Source organism: Sesamum indicum, linkage group LG12 (assembly GCF_000512975.1).
Source record: "Sesamum indicum cultivar Zhongzhi No. 13 linkage group LG12, S_indicum_v1.0, whole genome shotgun sequence".
Lineage (NCBI taxonomy): Eukaryota > Viridiplantae > Streptophyta > Magnoliopsida > Lamiales > Pedaliaceae > Sesamum > Sesamum indicum.
This window is the reverse complement of record NC_026156.1, coordinates 618,745-639,490: the sequence shown is the minus strand read 5'-3', so window position 1 is coordinate 639,490 and position 20,746 is coordinate 618,745. Positions and strand designations below refer to the sequence as shown.

The window sequence follows — 20,746 nt, the reverse complement described above, 5'->3', positions numbered from 1 at the left end:
AATGAACTATTTGTCCCCTTCTAGTTTGTGGTGATAAACACAAAAACATCAGCATCAACATGTATACTTTTTTGGCAATTGCAGAAGAGATTACCCTGACGGAAGCGACATAGGCAGTGCTGATTTGGACAGTGGGATGTTCTATGTTTGTGTATGTGCCTACCCATCAACTGTTTACACACTTCTTCTTATTAATATATTTATATATTTACATAAAGTAAATATAAAGCATTTGACCTTTAATAATAGTAAGGTTGACATTCAAATTTTCGTGGCTGACTAATTTAAGATACAAATAGATTAAGCATATACTTAAGACTTTCTTTAAAAATATAATATTATACTTTCGACTCAAAAACCTATCGATAAATAGATATAAGAATAAAATACTTTTTTCAAATTTTTTATCATTTTAGATGGTTTCACAAACATTCTTCTCTTCTAGGTTTCAATTCTACAACATTAGATGAAGTACTTGAATAAAGCATGCATTAAAAAAGACATAAATTCAACAATGATGTTAACTTCACCTTATACATTTTAAAAGTAATAAAAGCATAAAAATCGACTATTTTTTTCATTCATCAACAACTACTTTTTAATTGCAGTGGATATAATTCAAAATGGGTGTTTTTATTTCAATTAAATCTCTTTGATTTATATATATTACATTTATTATTTTACAAGTATAAAAATATTATTAAAATATTTCAGCAATAATTTATACTGAATGGGATATAAAACTATAAATTTTATTTAAATTCTTTTACTGATGTCAATAATTTTTATTCAAATGCCAATAAAAGGGGCATAATTGTAAAAGAAAAATCCTCAAATGGGGTGCGGGTGTAATTTAGAAAAAACATAATTTTGTATATTTAGAGGGAATGTAAAATGTAATTAGCCCAATATCAAATGGTCAATATTTTTAATTATTTTTTAGGGCTCTATTAACTGATTTTAGTAAACGAAATATAAATACTGATCAAATGGAAAGGTCGAAATCCTATCCATTTGCTCATCAGTCCCGCAGGCTGTGGCGTCAGCATTAATTATTTTATGTGGATGACTATTCAATTTTCATTGAAAAATAAATGAGAGTCTGTATAGTTTATTCCCAAATTCTTTGAACTTGAGATTTTTCCTCTGAGGATATGCTAAACAAATTACTCCTTCCCAAATACTATTCAGAATAACATTTAAATACGTACCTTCTTTTGTTTATAGAAGAGAGAACATATTCTTCCTTATATATACCTCACTAAAGAAGCAAAGCCGTTGAAGATGATGTTGGTCTAATATAAAATTGCATTTTGACAACAGAAACCCAAAAAGCAGTTTCCCCAACAATAACCAAATGCACCCTTTCACAGTATCCTAAAGCCATGTTAGTTTATATGTAATGCACAACGATTGAGAAAACATATGCATGCAATGAACTTAGGACGAGTTATATGTTGGTGAACTAGTTCTACAACTTGAACCATACTAATCATATGTACAGCTCATCATCTTGAAGGCTCAACAGAAATTTATTTCCGAGGAGAGGCCTGGATGCTTATTCTTGCTCTCATGAACTACCAGCAGCCAACTAATCACATTATTCTTGTGCAACTTGATCAAGAACATATATCAGATGCTCCCATCAATATGTACCATTTCAGAAATTCTTTTTAGACTTCAGAAAATGCCGGGCAGGAGCAGGGATGTGTATAAATTTGGAATCTGACATGAACTTGACTCGTTAATTTTTATGCAGAACCTAAAATTCGGAAGGCACGCTCACCGACAGAGGCTGCTAAGAGAAACAAGTTCAAGTTAAATGAGTGGGTATATATATCCTCCCCATGGCCTGTATGTATTGCCATTGGTTTTGACAAAAAGACCAATTCAAACTGTAGAAAGTAACACAGACAAACAGTGAGGTATGCTGAGAGAGAATAACCAGCATAATGAATTATTTTTATTAAACTTTCGACTGTTTCACAATCGGTTAGCTGAAATTACACATCTATCTACTTCTTCTCGGGAAGTTTCTCTAACAGTTCTGGTATGATCTCAAAAAGGTCACCTACAAGTCCATAATCGGCAACCTGCAGTTCAGGCAATATCTTAAGTAAGTGAACATAGCATATGCAGTAGCATTATTCCATAGAGTTAGTGTCGGAATACACCTGTCATTGTAAAGAAATATTAAGGACACACAACAGACAGGATGATTATCATGAGTTTGTGCGCAGCTAGTGTCTATACATGGGAATTCTCTATCAATTAAAGGTTTAAATGCAGGCAAGAGATAAAGCATACAGTTATGGTATTCAAGAATGAAATTTCTTAAATATTCTTGATACTGAATATGAAAGCCATAGTGATATATCATTTTACAAGATTTTATGATACCATATTTTGGTCGTTCTATTTCCTTTCTTTCCTTTTCATAAATGGATCTAAATAATTTATCTTAAAGCATCTTTGTCAAATACATTGGGAAAAAAGTAAACCTTAAACCTAGAGTAGCTCTATGTAATTAGCTGTTGATCAGTGTATAAACAGCTCATTGTATAGTATTGAATTTTTTTTACTTATATGGCTGCTTGTGCTCGTGGTGGATAAGAGAGGTAAGGGAAGAAATAGAGAAAAGAGGAGACAGCTTGACCAGGACCTGGAAAATTGGGGCATCAGCATCTTTATTTACAGCAACAATGACCTTAGAATCTCTCATGCCTGCTATATGCTGAATAGCTCCAGAAACACCAAATGCCATGTATAATTCAGGAGCAACAATTTTCCCAGTCTGACCAACCTGGTAGAAGAATAAAGCTGCATCAGCTAAAACAGATTTATAAACTGATCACAAGTTTACAACCATCCAAACTGCATGGTAAAGCATTTGAGACAGTTTTCTTTTTTCAGTTTTACGCTCTCGATTGGATGGTTTACGACAGCATCAAGTTTGAGATACTACATACATTATATCTTGAAATAAAACACCACAAATTATGATGGACTCAAAGCAAAGACAATAGGGGAAAAAAGTATCAAGCTATTTTTGCAGCGACGAATTCTTAATGAAGGCTATATTGGAGCATTAGATATGAGTAAAAATGTGCAAAGATGATTACCTAAGAGTGCATTTCTGTAATAAAATTACCACAAATCCGCAAAAATTCATGCTTTACCTGAAGTTCGTTTGGAACAAATCCCGCATCAACGGCAGCACGAGTGGCTCCAACTGTAAGATATAAGGCGTTAGCAAAGTTGCAATGTAAAACAAAGTAGTTTTCAGATACACAGGAGAGATGGGGTGGAGGGTGGAGGAGGAGGCCAAAGAGTTTTAAGCCAATCTAGCAGAAAATTGGTGCATTCAATGAAATTTTTCTTGGAAGAAAGATAAGTATGCCCTACAGAAGCACAGTGACCTATATAAGACCTGCAGCGCCAAGTTTCTCAGCAAGCTTCTCTATCAGTTTGAAATTCTCAGCACTTTTTAGAGCTCGTCCTCCAGTGACCACAATTCGTGCATTTCCAAGATCTGGCCGATCTGTATCTTGCGAGGAAAGGCTTATATACTTTGATTTTCCAATTGCATCATCTGAACACAGTGAATTATTTTCATGTTCAGAGTCTCTAAAATGATAAAAATATATAATTTGGCCAAACACACCAACCACAGCAGAGTAGAAAACCAATTCACCCATTCTATTTGTTCTGCATGTTCAGGAAAAGTTGACAAAAGCGAGAATAGGCTTGTACAGAGGATATGTGACAGACCTTCACTGAGGGTTGAAAGATCAACCTTATCAACTGATGCAGCATTAGACACTGAAGGAGCTGGCGTGGCCCCCAAAGGAAATGAGGTGGACCTAATGGTCAGCATGCAAGGGGCTGAACCAGTGTATCGGACAGTACTAAGAGCATTGCCAGCATATATTGGCCTGACATATGAAAGAATTAGTAAGCAAAAGACAATCAAATATTTGCTGATAACATAAGATGTTGCTTGCTTTGTAAGAAGCAATTTGCCAATGAGCTACAAGGATAACGTCACAATAGGCAGACCACTATAAGTTACCTGACAAAAAGATTAGACCCATTGATCTCAGTGACGTCAGTGATGGGAGAAACATCCAGAATTGCTGCTGCTCGAGGTAGAATATTTTTTCCAAAAGAACCTGATCCAGCAATTATGTGAGAGTAGCTGCCCTTCTGTTGCACCACATGCACTAGTTTCGCCCATGCTTCAGCTAGAGGATATGCAAACTTGTCTGATTCAGCAAGGAGGACCTGTATAACAAACATCCGAGAAAATTATCTAAAAAGAGTAAGACAGCTTGATTTCCTAGAGAAACTGCAGATCACATGCTGCAAATGTGTTTTTTGCTCGGTGTAATTTTTCTGGGTTCCAACTCCAAACCAAGTAAAAAATAAAAATTACAATGTCTTACAAATTTGCAGCACTTGAAGTACTATTGTCTCCTAATTTGTCAGCCAAACTACTTCTCTTTCAAAAAGTAGGAGTGCCCCCTCTTTTATGCATCAAAAAAACTTTACAAGGTTAAGTTGTTGCAGGGTTCCATTTACCAGGACAAGAGCAGAATACAATTTTGTATTATATGGTTATCTATCACATGAGAAGGTACATTTTCCTAGTTTACAACACTGTATTCCCAAAAGCTTTGCTTCCATGAACTGAAACTAATGAACATCACAAATTTCTTTAAACATTTTATGATAAGCCCCTCATATCCAAAGTCCAAACTGATCATACCTCTAGCATCCAACCCTAGTAAATAGATAAAGCAAACCAAAGATAACTCTGAGCCAAGGGTAACAAAAAGAAACATCAAAAACCAATTTTGGGCATACCTGAGAAATAGAAGGATGGCATGAAGCAGCATGAGCAGCAGCTTCTTGTAAGGATGGACCTGTACCAGCAAGCAATAAAGATATTGAATTGTTCTCACCCAAACATTTAGCGGCCTCCACTGCACTCAACGATGAAGCTTTAAGAACGCCCCTCTCATGTTCAGCCAAAATCAGTGTGCTGAGCTATGTAAACACGGAAAACAATATCCATGAGATGTTTTTCCATCCGCACGCATACTAATACCACATCCATTCATGCCCAAAAATCTGTCCACTTTTTAGTTCATTCGCTCATGTGCATTCAACTCTCGTCCTCCAACAAACTAGTTATTAGCAACTAAAAAATTAAAATCATAAAAACCAAACACGCACATCCATTCGTGCTTAACTGACCAAATTAAGCCGCGAGCAACATCATCTCCAAGTAATCCGAAATAAGCATCCCACAGATTGTTAAGTGATCACATTCGACCAGCAATTCCCACTCAAATCAACCAAAAACAAAAAACAAAATGAAAAAAAAAAGAAAAAAGATGCAACATGGAACAACATCATGATTTCTGCATGTAAAACATTTTCTTTCAGGAATTAGAGAGTAAAGTTGACTTACAGATCGATAGCAAGAGACTGCACGAGTGACAAATGAACGCTTCCGAAACGCTCCGAGCAGCGAGCGAATTGCCATTTTTTCCCTGTGCTTTCACTTTTGTTGAAGTGCTGCTTGCTTGCTGCTGTTAAATTACTGGAACTCTCAAAACAAGGCGCACACTAAACGGCGTCGTCGTCATCTCAATCGGCCTAACTTTGTCCCCATGGATTGACTTGCCACGTAGGCAGTTATCACGCAGTAACGTAAGCTATATGTCGAGCATGTTGGGCCCTAATTGGGCTTAGATCAAGGTGTTATGCTCATCCTGGGCTTCCATTTGGGCTGATATATACATAAATTCATTAATTTGATGCGTTGAGTTTAATATCTCATTCGCTAGAGAAAAAAAAATATTATTAGCTACAATTTTATTTATTGTGGACTAAAATTATATTAAACAATTATTATCAATTATATTTAAATTAAAATTAATATAAATTTTTTCTTGCTCTGGCTATACTTAAAGAGAAAGTTTTAATTTACACCAAAAATTTTGACAATCTATACTATATTATATTATTAAGGGAGAATACCCTTTTTTTTTTAAAATAAAAGTGAATGAACTATTATTAATTAAAATAAATTAATTGTAATCATGTTTGTCGAGTACCAATCATTTCAATAATCATACTCTAATCAATAATATCATATAAATAAAATTTAATAAAAACCTACTATTACAGTAGAATTAACACATATTATTCAGTAAGAACTACACACACCTACTATTTAGTAGACACAACATCACGTGCATAAAATGGGGTTAGAACTCATGACCTCTAAGATCATAGGGTCTCAACTTTTATCGACTGAGTTAAGCTTCATTGACAAGAAAGGACACCTCTTTGGAGTTTCTTTCTTTTTTGATTTGCTATTTTTTATTTGTATAATTGTTTCAGCAGTTGTTTTTGTTTTTTTCCTTTTTTCTCATGTTTTTCACTTTTTTCCCCCTACAAATAACTACTCATAATTTCTATCTTTTTAATATTTTTTTAACTAAATATATAATTTGAAAATATAATAATTATATTTTAATATTTTAAATTAATTACATATAAAATTTGATGTGCCACACACTACTGAATAATTATTAATAACCCCTCACATTTAATAAATAATATAAAACTATCCTGCTATAGCTCATAAAGGTGCTGGTGGGTTTAGAGTTGTGAATGATGTAATTTTAGTAGCCCGTTTGAGTACAGATTTCTCAAGAGCTCTAATTACCTCGTATTAATTAGAGGTCAAGTGTGTTTACTAGTGTTGTTAATCAGTATTTTTACTAATTTCTTCAAGTATATTTAATAAAAGGGATATTATACTTCAATTTTATGAGTTTTAGTATAATTATCCATAAGCTTCTTGTAATTTAAGAAATTACATCTAGCGCCCATGAAATTTGCTTCCGTCTAACTAATAAGTTTCTCCGTCGATCAATATGGAGAGACTGATTTATTAGATGGAAGCAAACATTGAGAGTGCTAGATGTAATTTTTTAAAAAATTATATATAATTATATCAAATTTCAGAATAAAATAATGTAATTATCCCTTAATAAAATAAATTGATTCAATTAAAAGATAAAGAGAAAGACCGAATGCAAATAACTGTTTTACTCAGACAAAAAAGAGAAGAATTAGGACGACGACAGTAAAAGAAAAAATCTACCGAAAATCTTGTATTGATTTGATTGCTATAAATTTCTTTATTTTTTTTCATATATTTTATTTGTTCAATATTAATTTTTATTTATACAACTAGTTTAAAATTTAAAATTAATAATTAAAATGAAGTGGGGCTCCACAAATCTAAGTTGACATTCCCAGGCTTTTTACGCTGCACGAGCACACACCCAATCTAATTTCTAATTTTCGGCATTAATTTCAGAATCACCTTCATTTTGACTGCTTGAGTCAGTAAATATAAATAATTAATAATTAATAATTAATAATAATCCCCCGCTTAAAACTCCTGCACACAGTCACACACTGCACACAGCTGTATGCGCTAATCCCATCGAGACGAAAGCGAATGCGTTTGCTTTCGCTTCAAAAATCTTATGCAGCTGTATATCAATCCCTCCTCGCAGATCTGCTAATTTCGATTCTCTCGGAGAGTTTTTAGGCTCCTTTTTCTTCATTTCCTCTTTGATTTGACGATTGGTTAACCATGGTTTCCACTAGTAAAATCAAATCCGTGGATTTTTACAGGTGAGGTCCTATTTCGGGTTGAGTAGTCCAGATTTTACTGCGAATTTGTTGGAAAGTTTTGTGCTCGCATTTCATAGACTTGTTGAATTACGAATCTCTAATTTAATCAGATCAATTTATGATGTGGAACTTGCTGGCAATCGATATTTTATTTTCGTAGTTTTCCTACTTTTTCTCCGTGCATTTTGACCATGACATGCTTTACTTCGAGTGTCGAAGTTATTTTTTACGTGTTGTTTGTGTGAATGATGCTGTGAAATATGTGCATCAGGGTCAAGTTTTATTTCGCGTTTATTTTTGGTTATTCGTCGGCAAAACTAGGTCAATTGCGTTTCTGCTGAGAAAATATGATTGTATTGGTGGAGCTGGTACGAGAACGAGCACAACCTTGTAACGGTGATATGCTTCGGCGCAAAGGATTATGGACAGAATATATTGATCTGAAAATGGGTAGAATATATTCAGGGCCACGAGCCAATGCAGCCAACATGCACCTTTCGTTGGTTCAGTAGTAGATCTCAACCACTGTTTTGTAACATTCAACACGTAAATTGCAGAAATAAGAACAGAAAGGGATGGGAAAGAGAAGACGAAGAAAGAGAGATGAGGGAAAGTGGGACTTAAATAATTTCATAATAATGTGTTTTTCCTTTGCCTTCACCCCCTTTCACAAGGTTTACAATGCAATTGACAAAGAAGGCAGAAATCAAAAAGTAAACCCAAAATAGGAAATGTAGTTGTCTTTTTCTTCTTTCCCAGCTGCCATTGTATACAATTTTCCCTCAACAAAAAGCTATCGGGTAGCAGCTTTAGTTCGCCAGCTATGCCCCATCCTCTCGCTCCCCGTGTCCAGTTTTCGCTCTCTTCTCAGCATTAAACTCAGAGGCGAAATCCCCAAATTCACCCGTAAATTGATCTTGCCCCATTCCCTCCAAAACGACGTCAGTCGCAGCTAAAATCCCCAATTCCTTCCCCATTTCAATTAAGCCCTCGATTGGACGCCCCAGATTGATTGTGCTGATCGAAAGGTTACTTCCTAAAGTCGCATTCTGTTAGAAAGTGCGACATGTTTGTTCTTGTGTTTTGAGTAACAATTCTTGTATATTCTGCCAAGGCCCTGGGTTCTATCTAGAATGCCATATTCTGATCTTGTTGCTGTCCGCAATTTTATCTGTTGCAGCTTGTCAGCTTTATGAATGTGTTCATAGTGCTGCCGCTTCGTCTTCTTCGCCCGGAACATTCGTGTGAATTCTTATCCTTTTCATCATCAATTCCTGGGATATTTTGTCCTTGACTGCATTAGTAACGTCTAGAGCTGGTGGACCCTACTTAAAAATAATTTTCAATACTTAAGACAAATGGCTTCATGAGATATTCACATCAGTTCTAAGTACATCTGTGTAAACTGATAGCTTTCTCTCTGATGCGTTGTACTTTTGGTGGCATTGAGGTGAGTCTGTAGTGATGAAGGGCGTTGGGTTGGCCACTCACATGATAGTTAGTATTTTATATTTCCATGTCGGTCGGCTTACTGGTTATCCTTCCTTGTAGGAAATTTGACTATCTTGGTTGCTTTGTCCGAGTAGGATCAACATTTACCACCCTAGCTTTTTGTAAGATCAACTGTGATGTGCTATCAATTGGAGCAACAATGAGATTAGTAGGATATAATGCATCTTCTGCATAAGATCACAGTTGTTAGATTGTTGGACTGGATGCATTTAAAGTGGAAGTCAATTTGGGGAACTTAGAGGTGTAAGCTTGTAAGTTATGATTGAGAAGATTACTTGTCCAGTCATGATTGTAATTTTGAGCTAATGGAGGCTCATATAAGCTGAAAAACTTTGGTAATCTAGTTAAATCTTACTTATTCTTAAGGAGGACATGAAAATGAAAGCATGGGAATTAAGTTTCACGAGAATTTCTTTTTTTTTTTCCTTTATATTTGAAAGAATTATGTTAGACAGAGGTTTGATTAAAGGAGGACAGGCCCCTAATACTACTAGATTCAACAATAAAGACTTTGATTGTAATAGCACAAAGCCTTGGTGCTCTGAATTTACTATGTAAGTAAGATACAGTAAAATGGGTTGTTCTGGCATATTGGACTTAAAACTCGTTATTTTTATTGTCTTCTTTGCAGGAAAATTCCTAGAGACTTGACTGAGGCATCGTTATCAGGTGCTGGGTTGTCAATTCTAGCGGCCTTTTTCATGATCTTTTTGTTTGGAATGGTAGGAATTACTCCTCATTGGCCAATGTTTAATGTTTTTTCATGCAGCAAACTTAGAAAAGGAATAGTATTTTTTGGTCTGTATTTTTTCAGCACATATACCATGCTTATCCTGGTATTCTTGCCATATTAAGCAATCTATTATACTTGCCTTATGATTGTGCTGTCATATGTAGGAGCTGAATGATTATTTGAGAGTGAGCACCTCTACATCAATTGTCGTTGACAAGAGTTCTGATGGGGACTTTTTACGGATTGATTTCAATATAAGGTAGAATTTCACATTGTAAATATTGCTTATGACTTCTTCCTCTTTTAGCATGCATGAGAACTCTCTTGGCGGCTAGTCTAAAGACTGCAGGCGTTCTTCAGCAAAGTGGAGACTGTATTCAGGGTCATTCCACAAATGTTTTTCCTCTAATTTATTATTTGTTATTTATTTGAGCTTTACAAGAAAAATACACGTGTTTGCCACTAATCTCTGCACAACTGTTCTTTTTCTTCTGTATCTTCAATGCAAATTATATAGATCTCTCATCGTCTAATCTCTAGTGTCCTTCCCTTGTGATAGTTCATGTGTTTTTGAAACCATATATTTCTATGATAGTTGCCGAAGATATCTCAGAAAATGCGGCCTTCTACCTCTGCCCCTTCCCATGATTTATTCATGTCCTATATCTTCCGGTTGTGCTTGATATTTCCTGTTGTAGTCTTAGACATGAGCAGAGAATGTTCCCCACCAAATGATATTCCATAAGTTTCTGTCTGTTGAGCATCACAATATCAATAGAAATGGTGGATCGACCGCTTTTAATCATTAGATCACAGTATCTGTTAAGCTTTCTGTCATTGGATTACATAGTTCTAAAAGTTCTAAGGATCCATTTTTGAACCTTCTCTCATCTGCGTACTTTATATTATCTTTTATAATTAATTTCTGCAATTGGCTTCTACATTTCCATTTTCCTTTACATTCTGCTGATTACTTCTTCTATTCTCTTGTAGCTTTCCAGCATTGTCTTGTGAATTTGCATCTATTGATGTCAGCGATGTCCTGGGAACAGTAAGTTTCATTCATCGATTTCTGTCTATGGTTTTCCATCTACGCTTTCAGTATCTTTGGTCATATTTATTGGTTTGATATTGATCTATGAATAATGCTTGCAGTGATCTGTTTGTCATTTTAGCACTCCATTTGTTTTCCTTCACTGATTTTAAAAATGAATGACGGGTAATTGGCTACCAGTTCATGAATATAATCTTTGACTAAAGTTTGTATAAGACGGACTCGAGGATTGCGTCATGTGTTGGGAGTAGCAATTTTTTCTTTACTCTGCAGCAGATTGATAAAGTCCTAGGTTTGATATTCCAATCAATGACATGAAGAAACTTTTATGTTGGTCAAGTTTTTATTGACTGTTTCCAATATTGTTATGAGTGAATGTCTTAATTAAAGTATTGGACACAGCCAATTTAAGATTTTCACCATAAATATTGGAAGAGTTTTGGAGGGTGAAAAACTGTTATGTAATGGAAGTTTTCCCCCCTTTACCAGTGTATCTTTGTGGCTCTAAGATTGCTTGTTTGCATGTTCCATTTATGTTATGAAAATCATGTATGTCTTGAGGGCTTGTAGGTGTCTGTCTAATATGATGCTTATTAAGTGAGTGGCAGAGTCTATCTTTTAATAGGGTGTAAAGTGGTTTGGCATGGAAAGGTAAGTTGTTTCCTGGAGCGGTTAAGAAGACAGATTCTTATTCATGGAATCATGGGGGAGGGGGTGCACAAGGTGTATCTTTCATTACCTGTACCTTATTTCATTTATGGGGTATGATTTGGTATGCTGATGAAGCAGGAGTATTCAGTTACTAGGCTAGGTACTTCATAAGTTGTTACGTGCAGTTAACTAGTGATCTTGACAACTAGGTTGTTCGCATGGCAGGAACAGAAAATCAGGATAGATTATATGTTTTGATTATGTAAGAAACACCATAGCTGCTTTGATTTGTCTAACTTATCTGTTTTACTGTCTGCTCACTTGTTTTAATTTAAAAACATAAAAGAATCCAATACGCAGCTCATTTGTTTAAAAGGCTTCTCTGGTTTCATACTCTAATTAATCCTTTTGCTCGTAATACAGTCGGTCTGTTATTTACTGAACTGTTTTCCACTTTTCCTCAGAATAGGTTGAATATAACTAAGACTATCCGCAAGTATTCAATAGATTCAAAATTAAATCCTACTGGCTCTGAGTTTCGGTCAGGACCAATTGCTAAAGCCATAAAGCACGATGAGGAAGCTGATGAAGAATATGGAGAAGGTTCTGTTACTCTCAATGCACGCAATTTTGATAGAATTACGCACCAGTGAGTATATTGTAACATATTTTCAACTTTACTTCTCATCCCTGTTTGTTATCTTTTGAATTATATGTGCAAGTGTGGTATTCCTAATTCATAGCTGCCTCACGTATTGTATAATATTTCTTTCACAGGCATGCTATTTTGGTAGTAAACTTTTATGCACCATGGTGCTATTGGAGCAATCGCCTGGTATTCTGAAACTCTTTATTTGTTGGCTTGCCTTATTTTCTATTCTCAATGCCAATCCAATGATTGAACTTTTCACTCTGGCAATCAATGAAAATCTGATGGATGGGTCTAATCATTTAACACTTCCGTCACCCTTCTTTTTCTTTTCAGAAACCTTCATGGGAGAAAGCAGCCAAAATTATAAGAGAAAGGTCAGTCCCTTATGCTATGCATGCATTTGGTTAATGAAATAGACAATATTAATAAAATTATACTTTATGCTGAGATGGAATCACTAGCATTGTTATGATAATACTCCCTATCAAAACTCATTGTTAGCGTTTGTGCCTTTTAGATATGACCCAGAAATTGATGGACGTATTCTTATGGGCAAGGTTGATTGCACTGAAGAAGTTGACTTGTGCAGAAGGTACTTTCTACATAATGGTTTTGTTAGCTTAATAGACTGTTTTCACCTTAATAATTGGAGGTTATGTTATCATATTTGGCTACTGAACATCCCTATCTATAGGTATGCAGTTTGTTCATCCTCATTTTCTATTGTGATTTGTTCATATACTAGAATTGTTGTTTCCATATACGTCACGAGAGGAGGATATTTCTGTAGGAAACTTTTATATATTCTTTTTCGATCCATTGCTTTATGCATCTAGGGTTCTGTTGTTAGATACTGTTTGGTGATTGATGGATCTTCAAGTAATTGTGTGGAATGTCCACAAGTGGAAGTGGCCCAAGAATTCCGAAAATGTGATTGTAGAACTCAGGAAAGTTTCTGAATAAGAAGTGAACTAAAAAACTGTTATTGGCATACTCCAATTTATATGTAACTAATATTTAGGCTAACGATAGAATATGATAGTACTGCACTTAGATCTATTCAGGAAAACATGTGCTGTGTGTTTATTGAGAAACCCATGGCCATATCCATTCATGGATGCTTCTTCTTCTTTGGATCAAGGGATATTTTGGAAGTTTGCATCCATTATTAGGTTCATCTGTATGTATATTGATATCTTTCTCGATATTATGTTTATATTTAGTTAGGTAAATCTAATGTACAGGTCTAATACCATTCTATTTATTTTTGGTGAATGATTTCAGCCAGATCTTAATCCTACCTGACAATCATAAGTACATTAGTCTTTTGACTTCAATGAGAGAGTTGACATCTTGGCTTGGCACACCCGTTGCAATTTCTAGGCTTCTAGATTCACTTTCTATGGGGTTCCAGTTCAATTTTGATGATCCCAAGTTCTAGATGCCTTTCTTGAACTGTTGTATCTGTGGTTATATTCCTAGTATTGCTCTTCTTGCTTTTTGCTCACTTTATCTTTTCTTCTATTAATTCTCTTCTACAAATGTGCAGGAATCATATACAAGGATATCCATCCATCCGCATCTTCCGCAAAGGAAGTGATGTAAGGTAGTAATCATTTTGTCTAGTTTATTCCTTCTCAGGTGCTTCAGAATTCCTTTTGAGTATGTTTGTATTTGTGTACAAGTTGCAATAATGCCTTAATTTGATATTTAGTCTGAGCCATAACCTTACTATTTTATTCATAATATTGTTAAATCATTCTGCATGTTTCCTCCAGAATCAGCTTGTTGGTCATTTAAATTTCTGATTTTCAATTAACTACGTGTTTCCCCCTCTTCTTGGGACACAGGGAGGATCATGGTCACCATGATCATGAGTCATATTATGGCGACCGAGATACTGATAGCCTAGTGAAGGTTAGGATCCAATTTCAGCTGGTGCTATTTGCATGGAAAATTGCAAAATCAGAAAATGTTGTGGATTGGAACTGTATTTTGCATCTCCAATTGTTTTCCTTGCTTAATTCTCAGGATGTCACAAGATATTGTGATTTGTCTTGAATGTAAATGGTGATTCAATAGCATCCTTCTATAAGAAATTGAATGAAGTCTGATCCTTGCAGACGATGGAGGAATTGGTTGCACCTATTTCTTTGCAGTCACAAAGTGCTTCAGGTAGTCCCCCCGCAGATATGAAAGATGATTCAAAAAGACCTGCACCTTTAGCAGGTGGGTGTAGAATTGAGGGTTTTGTGCGTGTTAAGAAGGTAAGAAAACATGGAGGTGGGCTATGATTTAGAACTTATCTACATATATACATGCACTCACAAAGGGACATGCATTCCTAGTTAAGTAAATATGTAATCTTTAATTGCTCTGTATTATGCAGGTTCCGGGGAATCTCATCATATCTGCTCGTTCAGCTTCCCATTCTTTTGATGCTACTCAGATGAACATGTCACATGTTATTTCCCATTTTTCTTTCGGTAAAAAGATTACTCCACGGGTAATGAGTGACATGAAAAGGCTGCTACCACATCTTGGTGGTAGCCATGACCGCTTGAATGGCTTGTCATACATCAGTAATCCCAGTGATTCCAATGCAAATGTCACTGTAAGTTCCTCCATTATTACTTGCATCATTTTGTCTCCTTGCAAAACTTGTTCATGTTCATTGTTCTTTCTGTTGCAGCATGCCTCTTGACTATTGTGGTTTTGATGGCCTTATATTACCAAGGGTCAAATGCAGACACCCCCAATAAATTTCTATTTGCGCAGAAGAAACCCTGACTTTTGTAAACCATTTCTCTATTACCCTTGATTCCAATTTCGAGGAATATTGCACTGGAGTTTTTGACAAAATTTAGGTTATGGGCATGTTGGCCCTTAACCTTACAAAATTTGCATGTAGCCACCTAAACTCCGGTTGCTCTGCATCCATATAGTTAAATATGCAAATGACCCCTGTTCCTTTTTAAGATAAGTGACTTGTAGTCACCTGCAAGAGGCTCCCATGTAAAGAAATTACCACCTATTCAGCAGAAGCAAGTAACATTTTGTTTTGCATTAGGAAATTTGGAGAATGACAGTGTCGCTACCAAGTTATATCTTTACCATTGAACTCAGGGTCTATAATGACCTATCAACTTTGCGATGCCACCCATGAATTTTGTCCTTCCCTTTTCCTTCATTCAACTATTTTCTCCCTTTGCTATGAAAATTTGACATCCAGTATTCACGCGTTTTCAGTATGGATATCTTGTCTGGTAGCAGACAAAAAGAAAGGCATATGCATAGCCTTACTGTGTCTTTTTGAATTATTTGGCGCGTCATTATGAAGGATCTATTGAACAAATTCACTAACATTGCCTCATTTGCAGATTGAGCATTATCTTCAAGTTGTGAAAACTGAGGTGATGACAAGATCTTATAAACTAGTTGAGGAGTATGAGTACACTGCCCACAGTAGTTTGATTCACAGTCTTGATATCCCTGTTGCGAAATTCCATTTTGAGCTGTCACCAATGCAGGTATTCAGCTGCTTTACAAAATCTACTCATTAATGATGTATAATACCATTGCACATTGTTTTACCTTACCATTTTCTTCTCATATCAGGTCTTAATAACTGAAAACTCGAAGTCCTTTTCGCACTTCATTACAAATGTCTGTGCTATTATTGGAGGCGTTTTCACGGTTGGTTTTCAGTTTTTCCTTTTACACCTCCCTGTGATATGCCCTTTTTCTTTTCCCATTGTCCCCACTGTCCTTTTCTATTATTTCTCTAGCACTGACTTCATTTTCTATATTCTTCAGGTTGCTGGGATCTTGGATTCAATTCTGCACAACACTATTAGGCTGGTGAAAAAGGTTGAACTAGGGAAGAACTTTTGATTGATAGTGAAATTAGTGAACATGTAAAGAAGAATCAACTCTGTATACGCACGCCCTTTAGTCGGGATGCTCAGATAAATTAAATTGATTACAGTGTAGCTTGTTTCAAAATTTTGATGACGACCGAACCTTGTAAGTTTCGATGTACTTGTGGAAATGCCTTGAAAGACCTTTCTTTCCTTTGTGCGTTCTACCAGTTGTGATCCTTTTTTGGTTGTTCCCTTCTTGTGATAGTGTCAGTTGATAAACAAAAAACTGCTGGCTGCCTGCTCTAGTAGAACCATAGTAATTGAATTTCTAAGGCTCTTAAAACTTGGAAATTTGCCTTTGTTCGGAAGTAAGATAAAAAGTGAACTGCATCAAACCAGTATCACACAACATTTTATTTCCACTTGTAAACTGTAGATAATGAACAAACATGGCAATGGCCTTATTTGTCAATGGCCTCAAACAAATAATCGGTCCATACAGAGAAAATCTATTTACATTCTTTCTTTGATCAACAGACAACAAAGAGAACAAGCCAAAAAAACTTCAAATATACCCAAACCAAGGAAAAAACAAGAAAAATTAGAATCCATCTTTTTCCACTCAAACATCCACATCAAATAATGGATAAAAGTGACGAACCGAGGAAAGCTGCAATGGTACCAAGAATACCAGCAATAGATGAAGAAGCAGCGTTCTTGGGAGGAGACGACTCCTGCGGAGGAGGTGGAGGGGGAGAAGACACCGGTTGATTAGAGTTACGCTGGCTTCTATCCGCCATGACGACTACTACCAACTTTTCATTTTTATGGCAGTTATCAGCCACCCCACTTATGAAGTAATACGGCCCTGATTGATTGAAAGCGAACACAGTGTGCCCATCACTGAACTTTTCAAGAGGTGCAGCAGTATTGCAATTTGTGTAGTCATCCTTTGTTACATGTAGCACTGAGTCATGGTCCGCATCATACACAAACACTGCAGCATACAAATCAATCTTAATTAGTACACATTTGAAAAGAAAAACCAGATACCAATCTTTTTGGGCATGTTCACCATAGAAGTCCCTGAATCAAGAAAATCCATGCAACTACACTTACGTAAGCTGTCACCAATCTGAAACCGGTGCTTCTCAGCCCACTGGTTGTAGACGGCTACCACCCGATCCTCCAACTTTGAATTCAAATGCATTGCCTTTCTGGATCATTAACAACACTACACTCACAACCCCAAGAACCCACAACCTTTTCCAGTCCACTCTCAGAATCGCCTGATCAGCCATTGCAGGGAACTAATATTTCCTGAGCAGTGGATGGATCATATAGTTGAAATTCAAGTGAGACTATTGTGGATGATAGGAATTAGGGTATTTGTAGGCGAGGCTGCATCAGCTTTACAAGCTGTGGAGATGAAGCTTTTGCTTCTTTTTGTTATTCTGTTCCCCAGCTTTTGGATTTCTTGGCTTCCAGTGCAAAGCATAAGGGCGTTTTTTATTGCAAGAAACGAGTTTCTAATAGTATATTATATATGCTTTCCTTGAGCATTATGAAGAATTTTGCATGTCTTGCAGTCCGGGAAATGGAATCTCAACGTATGATTAATTGTTTGGAAGAGCAGCACCGGTCTTTTGTAGTAATATTAGTATCAGGACAAAATGCATAAAATCCCCTATGTTTTAAAAAATCTGCAAAATAAATCTCTTGTTATGAGAATAGTCTAAAAGCCCCCTTGTGTTTTGTAAAACTCAGCTTAATCGCCCCATCTCCGTTAAATCCAACTAACAGTGTTCATTTTTTAAAATATGACCGTTATACCCTTACTTATTATATATTATTTCTTATATTAATGACCATTGGATCTTTTTTGATCAAATACTGATCGTTAGATCTAATCAATTAATCTCAACCGTTAGATTTTAAAAAAATAAAAGGTTTAGATTCAACGAATTATTTAATTTATATTATATATAAATAATTTAAAATTTTAAAAATATATTATTATTATATATTTAAAAAAATAACTAACTACCCCACCCACCCTATCCTAAAAAGTTAAAAGATGAAAACATTAAATAAACTGAATTACGGAACAAAAAATGTATTTAACCCATAAATTCTTGATGTAATTAGGTTTTCTGTCATAAAATAGCTATGATATGTTGAAAGTATGAAGATAGCCACCTATATATGCTTGTGTATATGTATTATTGTAATTAAGGTCATTATATTAAAATGGAGAAAAAATAAATGAGTACATGAAATCACATAATTCAGGCACTTGGGAAGCAGTATCAGATAGATGCACCTTTTGATTCCAAAACGCATTTAAAATAAATTACAAATCAGAATTTGTCTGAGTTTAAGGAAAAAATGATTTGATCTTAGATACTGAATTTATAACTTGAAAAAATATTACCCCATTGATAAAAATCTATCAAAAGAAACAATAGAACAAATTTTTTGAAGAAAGATACATAATTGATGTATATTAGAGGTCAACAGTACCACACAATATCGAAACACAGATTAAGAATTTTAAGATTTTTGAGGGACTAACTTACAAAATTGCAACTATTATCCAATACTTCAGTCGGTAATAATTTTAGTGAAAATTAAAGCAAAATTACATATGAAATATATGAAAATCAGTAGGCTAAGCATTGAATCATGTAGAGAATATATAGAGTCGGTTATGAACAGTTCATTGAAAATTTGTTCATAGAGTGCCAAATGAAGTGAAGACTGCAAAGTTATGTAAAGTTACATTCCTTAATCTACCTAAATCCCTATTGATAGGAGTCAAATGAGTTGCAAAAAATATAATTTGTCATGTCAACATGAAAATAATCTATTTAGGGAAAGTAGTTACATATTGATCTATTCAGAAAGTTTTCAGTTGGTAAGCTTATTTCCTCGTGGCGTGTCGTGTCATTGGATTGACATATCATTTTAGGTGTGGAGTATTGTTGACATATTAGCCTACTTGATTGGACCACAAGCGGGCTGAAATCAACTTAGACTAGCTCAATTCCGCTAATAAATTTTAGTTGATTGAAGTGATCCTTTGCTTATAGATTTTGTGCCTTTTGATTTGCTAATTTTATCTCAATCAAGATTAAGCGCTTGAATCAATTGAACTGAATAATTCTACTGAACTTAAAAAATATGAATAAATAGGGTATCAACACTATGAAAAGCAAAATCAATTGTGTTGATCCTTAGTAGTATGATATCAAGAGCCCATTTTTGCCATCCGACCCCAACCAAGTTCCAAGTTTGATATCAGGGCTAAATTGGTCCAATTTGAACCGGATCCAATTAAACCCGACCCGACCGCAATTTTTTGACCCGACTATTCGGTTCCAAATGTAGAAAAACGACACTAACAGTTCAAAGGGCTGGCCCACAGTCCTTGTTGACCCGTTAAAGGCTATGGAAATTACCTTTCGACGAAATGGATCCATTTCTTGGTACATGAACATTGACCCAATTGGGCCAACCCATTATTATTTCATTGGATCCTTGCAACACCAGCTTGCTCCATGCTGGCGCGTGGTCCGACGCCCCAACCCTCCCCCATCGTAAAGCACCCGGCAATGAAGGCGAGTGGACATCGAGTCCCTCGATTCCGCGTCATTTTCGTTCCTGTCTGGCACCTGAAGTAGAAGTAGTTGTCTTGAATTAACTCTCAAGAGATTTTGCTGTAATATCAAGAAACGTTTACTCCTGCAACGGGCAGTGTTTTTGGATTTCTTTTTCGTGTCGGGTCGGGTCGAACATTTCCAAGATGACCATCTTCTTCACCAACCTCTCCTACTGACAAAATAAAATAAAGACGACCAAAAGAGCACAACTTCCCCTAATTTTTAATATAATATCCTATTGGTTGGAAAGGGTCCACTGAATGTCTGTTACAAGAAGAGGCCAGCTCTTGATCTGGGTCCTTGAGGGATGTTGAATTGTTGGATTTGATCTGGGTTCCGTCAATAACAGCTCACTGTTCCTGGGTCTTGAACTTTTCAAGATTCAAGTTGGGATTGTTTTCTTTTCTCTTTTTGTAAAGAATAAAGTAGTTGTTCTTCCCGGTGATACATTGGCAAAATGTGGAGAGACCCGGGAACTCCAGCTGATTCTTATTATCAGGTGCGGCCTGAATGCACTGATGTGCCAGAGAGCAAGTTCAGAATCAAGGTTTGCCGATTATTATCTTTTTCATTGTACAATACAACAAAGATTCAGATTTTCTCCTTGCTCAGTTTGTTGTGGGATTCTCGAAGTTGGGTTGTTGGAAGTCATCTTGGCGCTTGTGTTATTTGTGTTAACATTGGAAATGGTTGAGGAATTTGTTCAAACTTCTTGATGCTGTAATGGATGATCATGTAGTGACTTTGCCTCTGCTTGTGATTAAGTACAATATTCTTGGGGGCGGAGGTCTTGTCTCTTTGAGGGTTGATTTGCTATGTTGGAGTTAATGTGTGGCAACTAATAGACAGTAAAAGTTTCCTGTATAGATATGAAATTATATGTTATATCTTGTG

At 35.7% G+C, this 20,746-nt stretch overlaps 4 protein-coding genes across 5 annotated transcripts in view; 2 read left to right on the top strand and 2 right to left on the bottom strand.

Annotated features, from left to right (window-relative positions):
- Positions 1,922-5,635, bottom strand: LOC105174833 (electron transfer flavoprotein subunit alpha, mitochondrial). Its single transcript, XM_011097045.2, has 8 exons — positions 5,477-5,635; positions 4,867-5,049; positions 4,073-4,284; positions 3,772-3,935; positions 3,431-3,592; positions 3,180-3,232; positions 2,663-2,803; positions 1,922-2,093 (listed from the first exon to the last, which is right to left on the bottom strand). Exons 1-8 carry the CDS (start codon positions 5,549-5,551, stop codon positions 2,016-2,018), a joined length of 1,068 nt encoding a protein of 355 aa, XP_011095347.1. The 5' UTR covers positions 5,552-5,635; the 3' UTR covers positions 1,922-2,015.
- Positions 7,489-16,414, top strand: LOC105174832 (protein disulfide isomerase-like 5-4). The gene is made up of 15 exons (XM_011097044.2): positions 7,489-7,725; positions 9,869-9,959; positions 10,135-10,229; positions 10,964-11,021; positions 12,140-12,324; positions 12,453-12,510; positions 12,661-12,701; positions 12,845-12,919; positions 13,877-13,933; positions 14,178-14,244; positions 14,451-14,594; positions 14,717-14,941; positions 15,708-15,857; positions 15,946-16,023; positions 16,144-16,414. The coding sequence occupies exons 1-15, from the start codon at positions 7,685-7,687 to the stop codon at positions 16,219-16,221; spliced, it is 1,443 nt and encodes a 480-aa protein (XP_011095346.1). The 5' UTR covers positions 7,489-7,684; the 3' UTR covers positions 16,222-16,414.
- On the bottom strand, positions 16,560-17,491 carry LOC105175141 (early nodulin-like protein 3). Its single transcript, XM_011097487.2, has 3 exons — positions 17,454-17,491; positions 17,310-17,407; positions 16,560-17,187 (listed from the first exon to the last, which is right to left on the bottom strand). Exons 1-3 carry the CDS (start codon positions 17,489-17,491, stop codon positions 16,826-16,828), a joined length of 498 nt encoding a protein of 165 aa, XP_011095789.1. The 3' UTR covers positions 16,560-16,825.
- LOC105174830 (TBC1 domain family member 15) overlaps positions 19,795-20,746 on the top strand; it is a 9,659-nt gene continuing 8,707 nt past the window's right edge. Inside the window, exon 1 of one of the 2 annotated variants that reach the window (XM_011097042.2) lies at positions 19,795-20,399. In XM_011097042.2, the coding sequence (XP_011095344.1) occupies positions 20,310-20,399 (90 nt within the window). In that variant the 5' untranslated portion in view covers positions 19,795-20,309. The remainder of the gene's footprint in view (positions 20,400-20,746) is intronic. The other variant, XM_011097041.2, reaches the window with a different exon arrangement.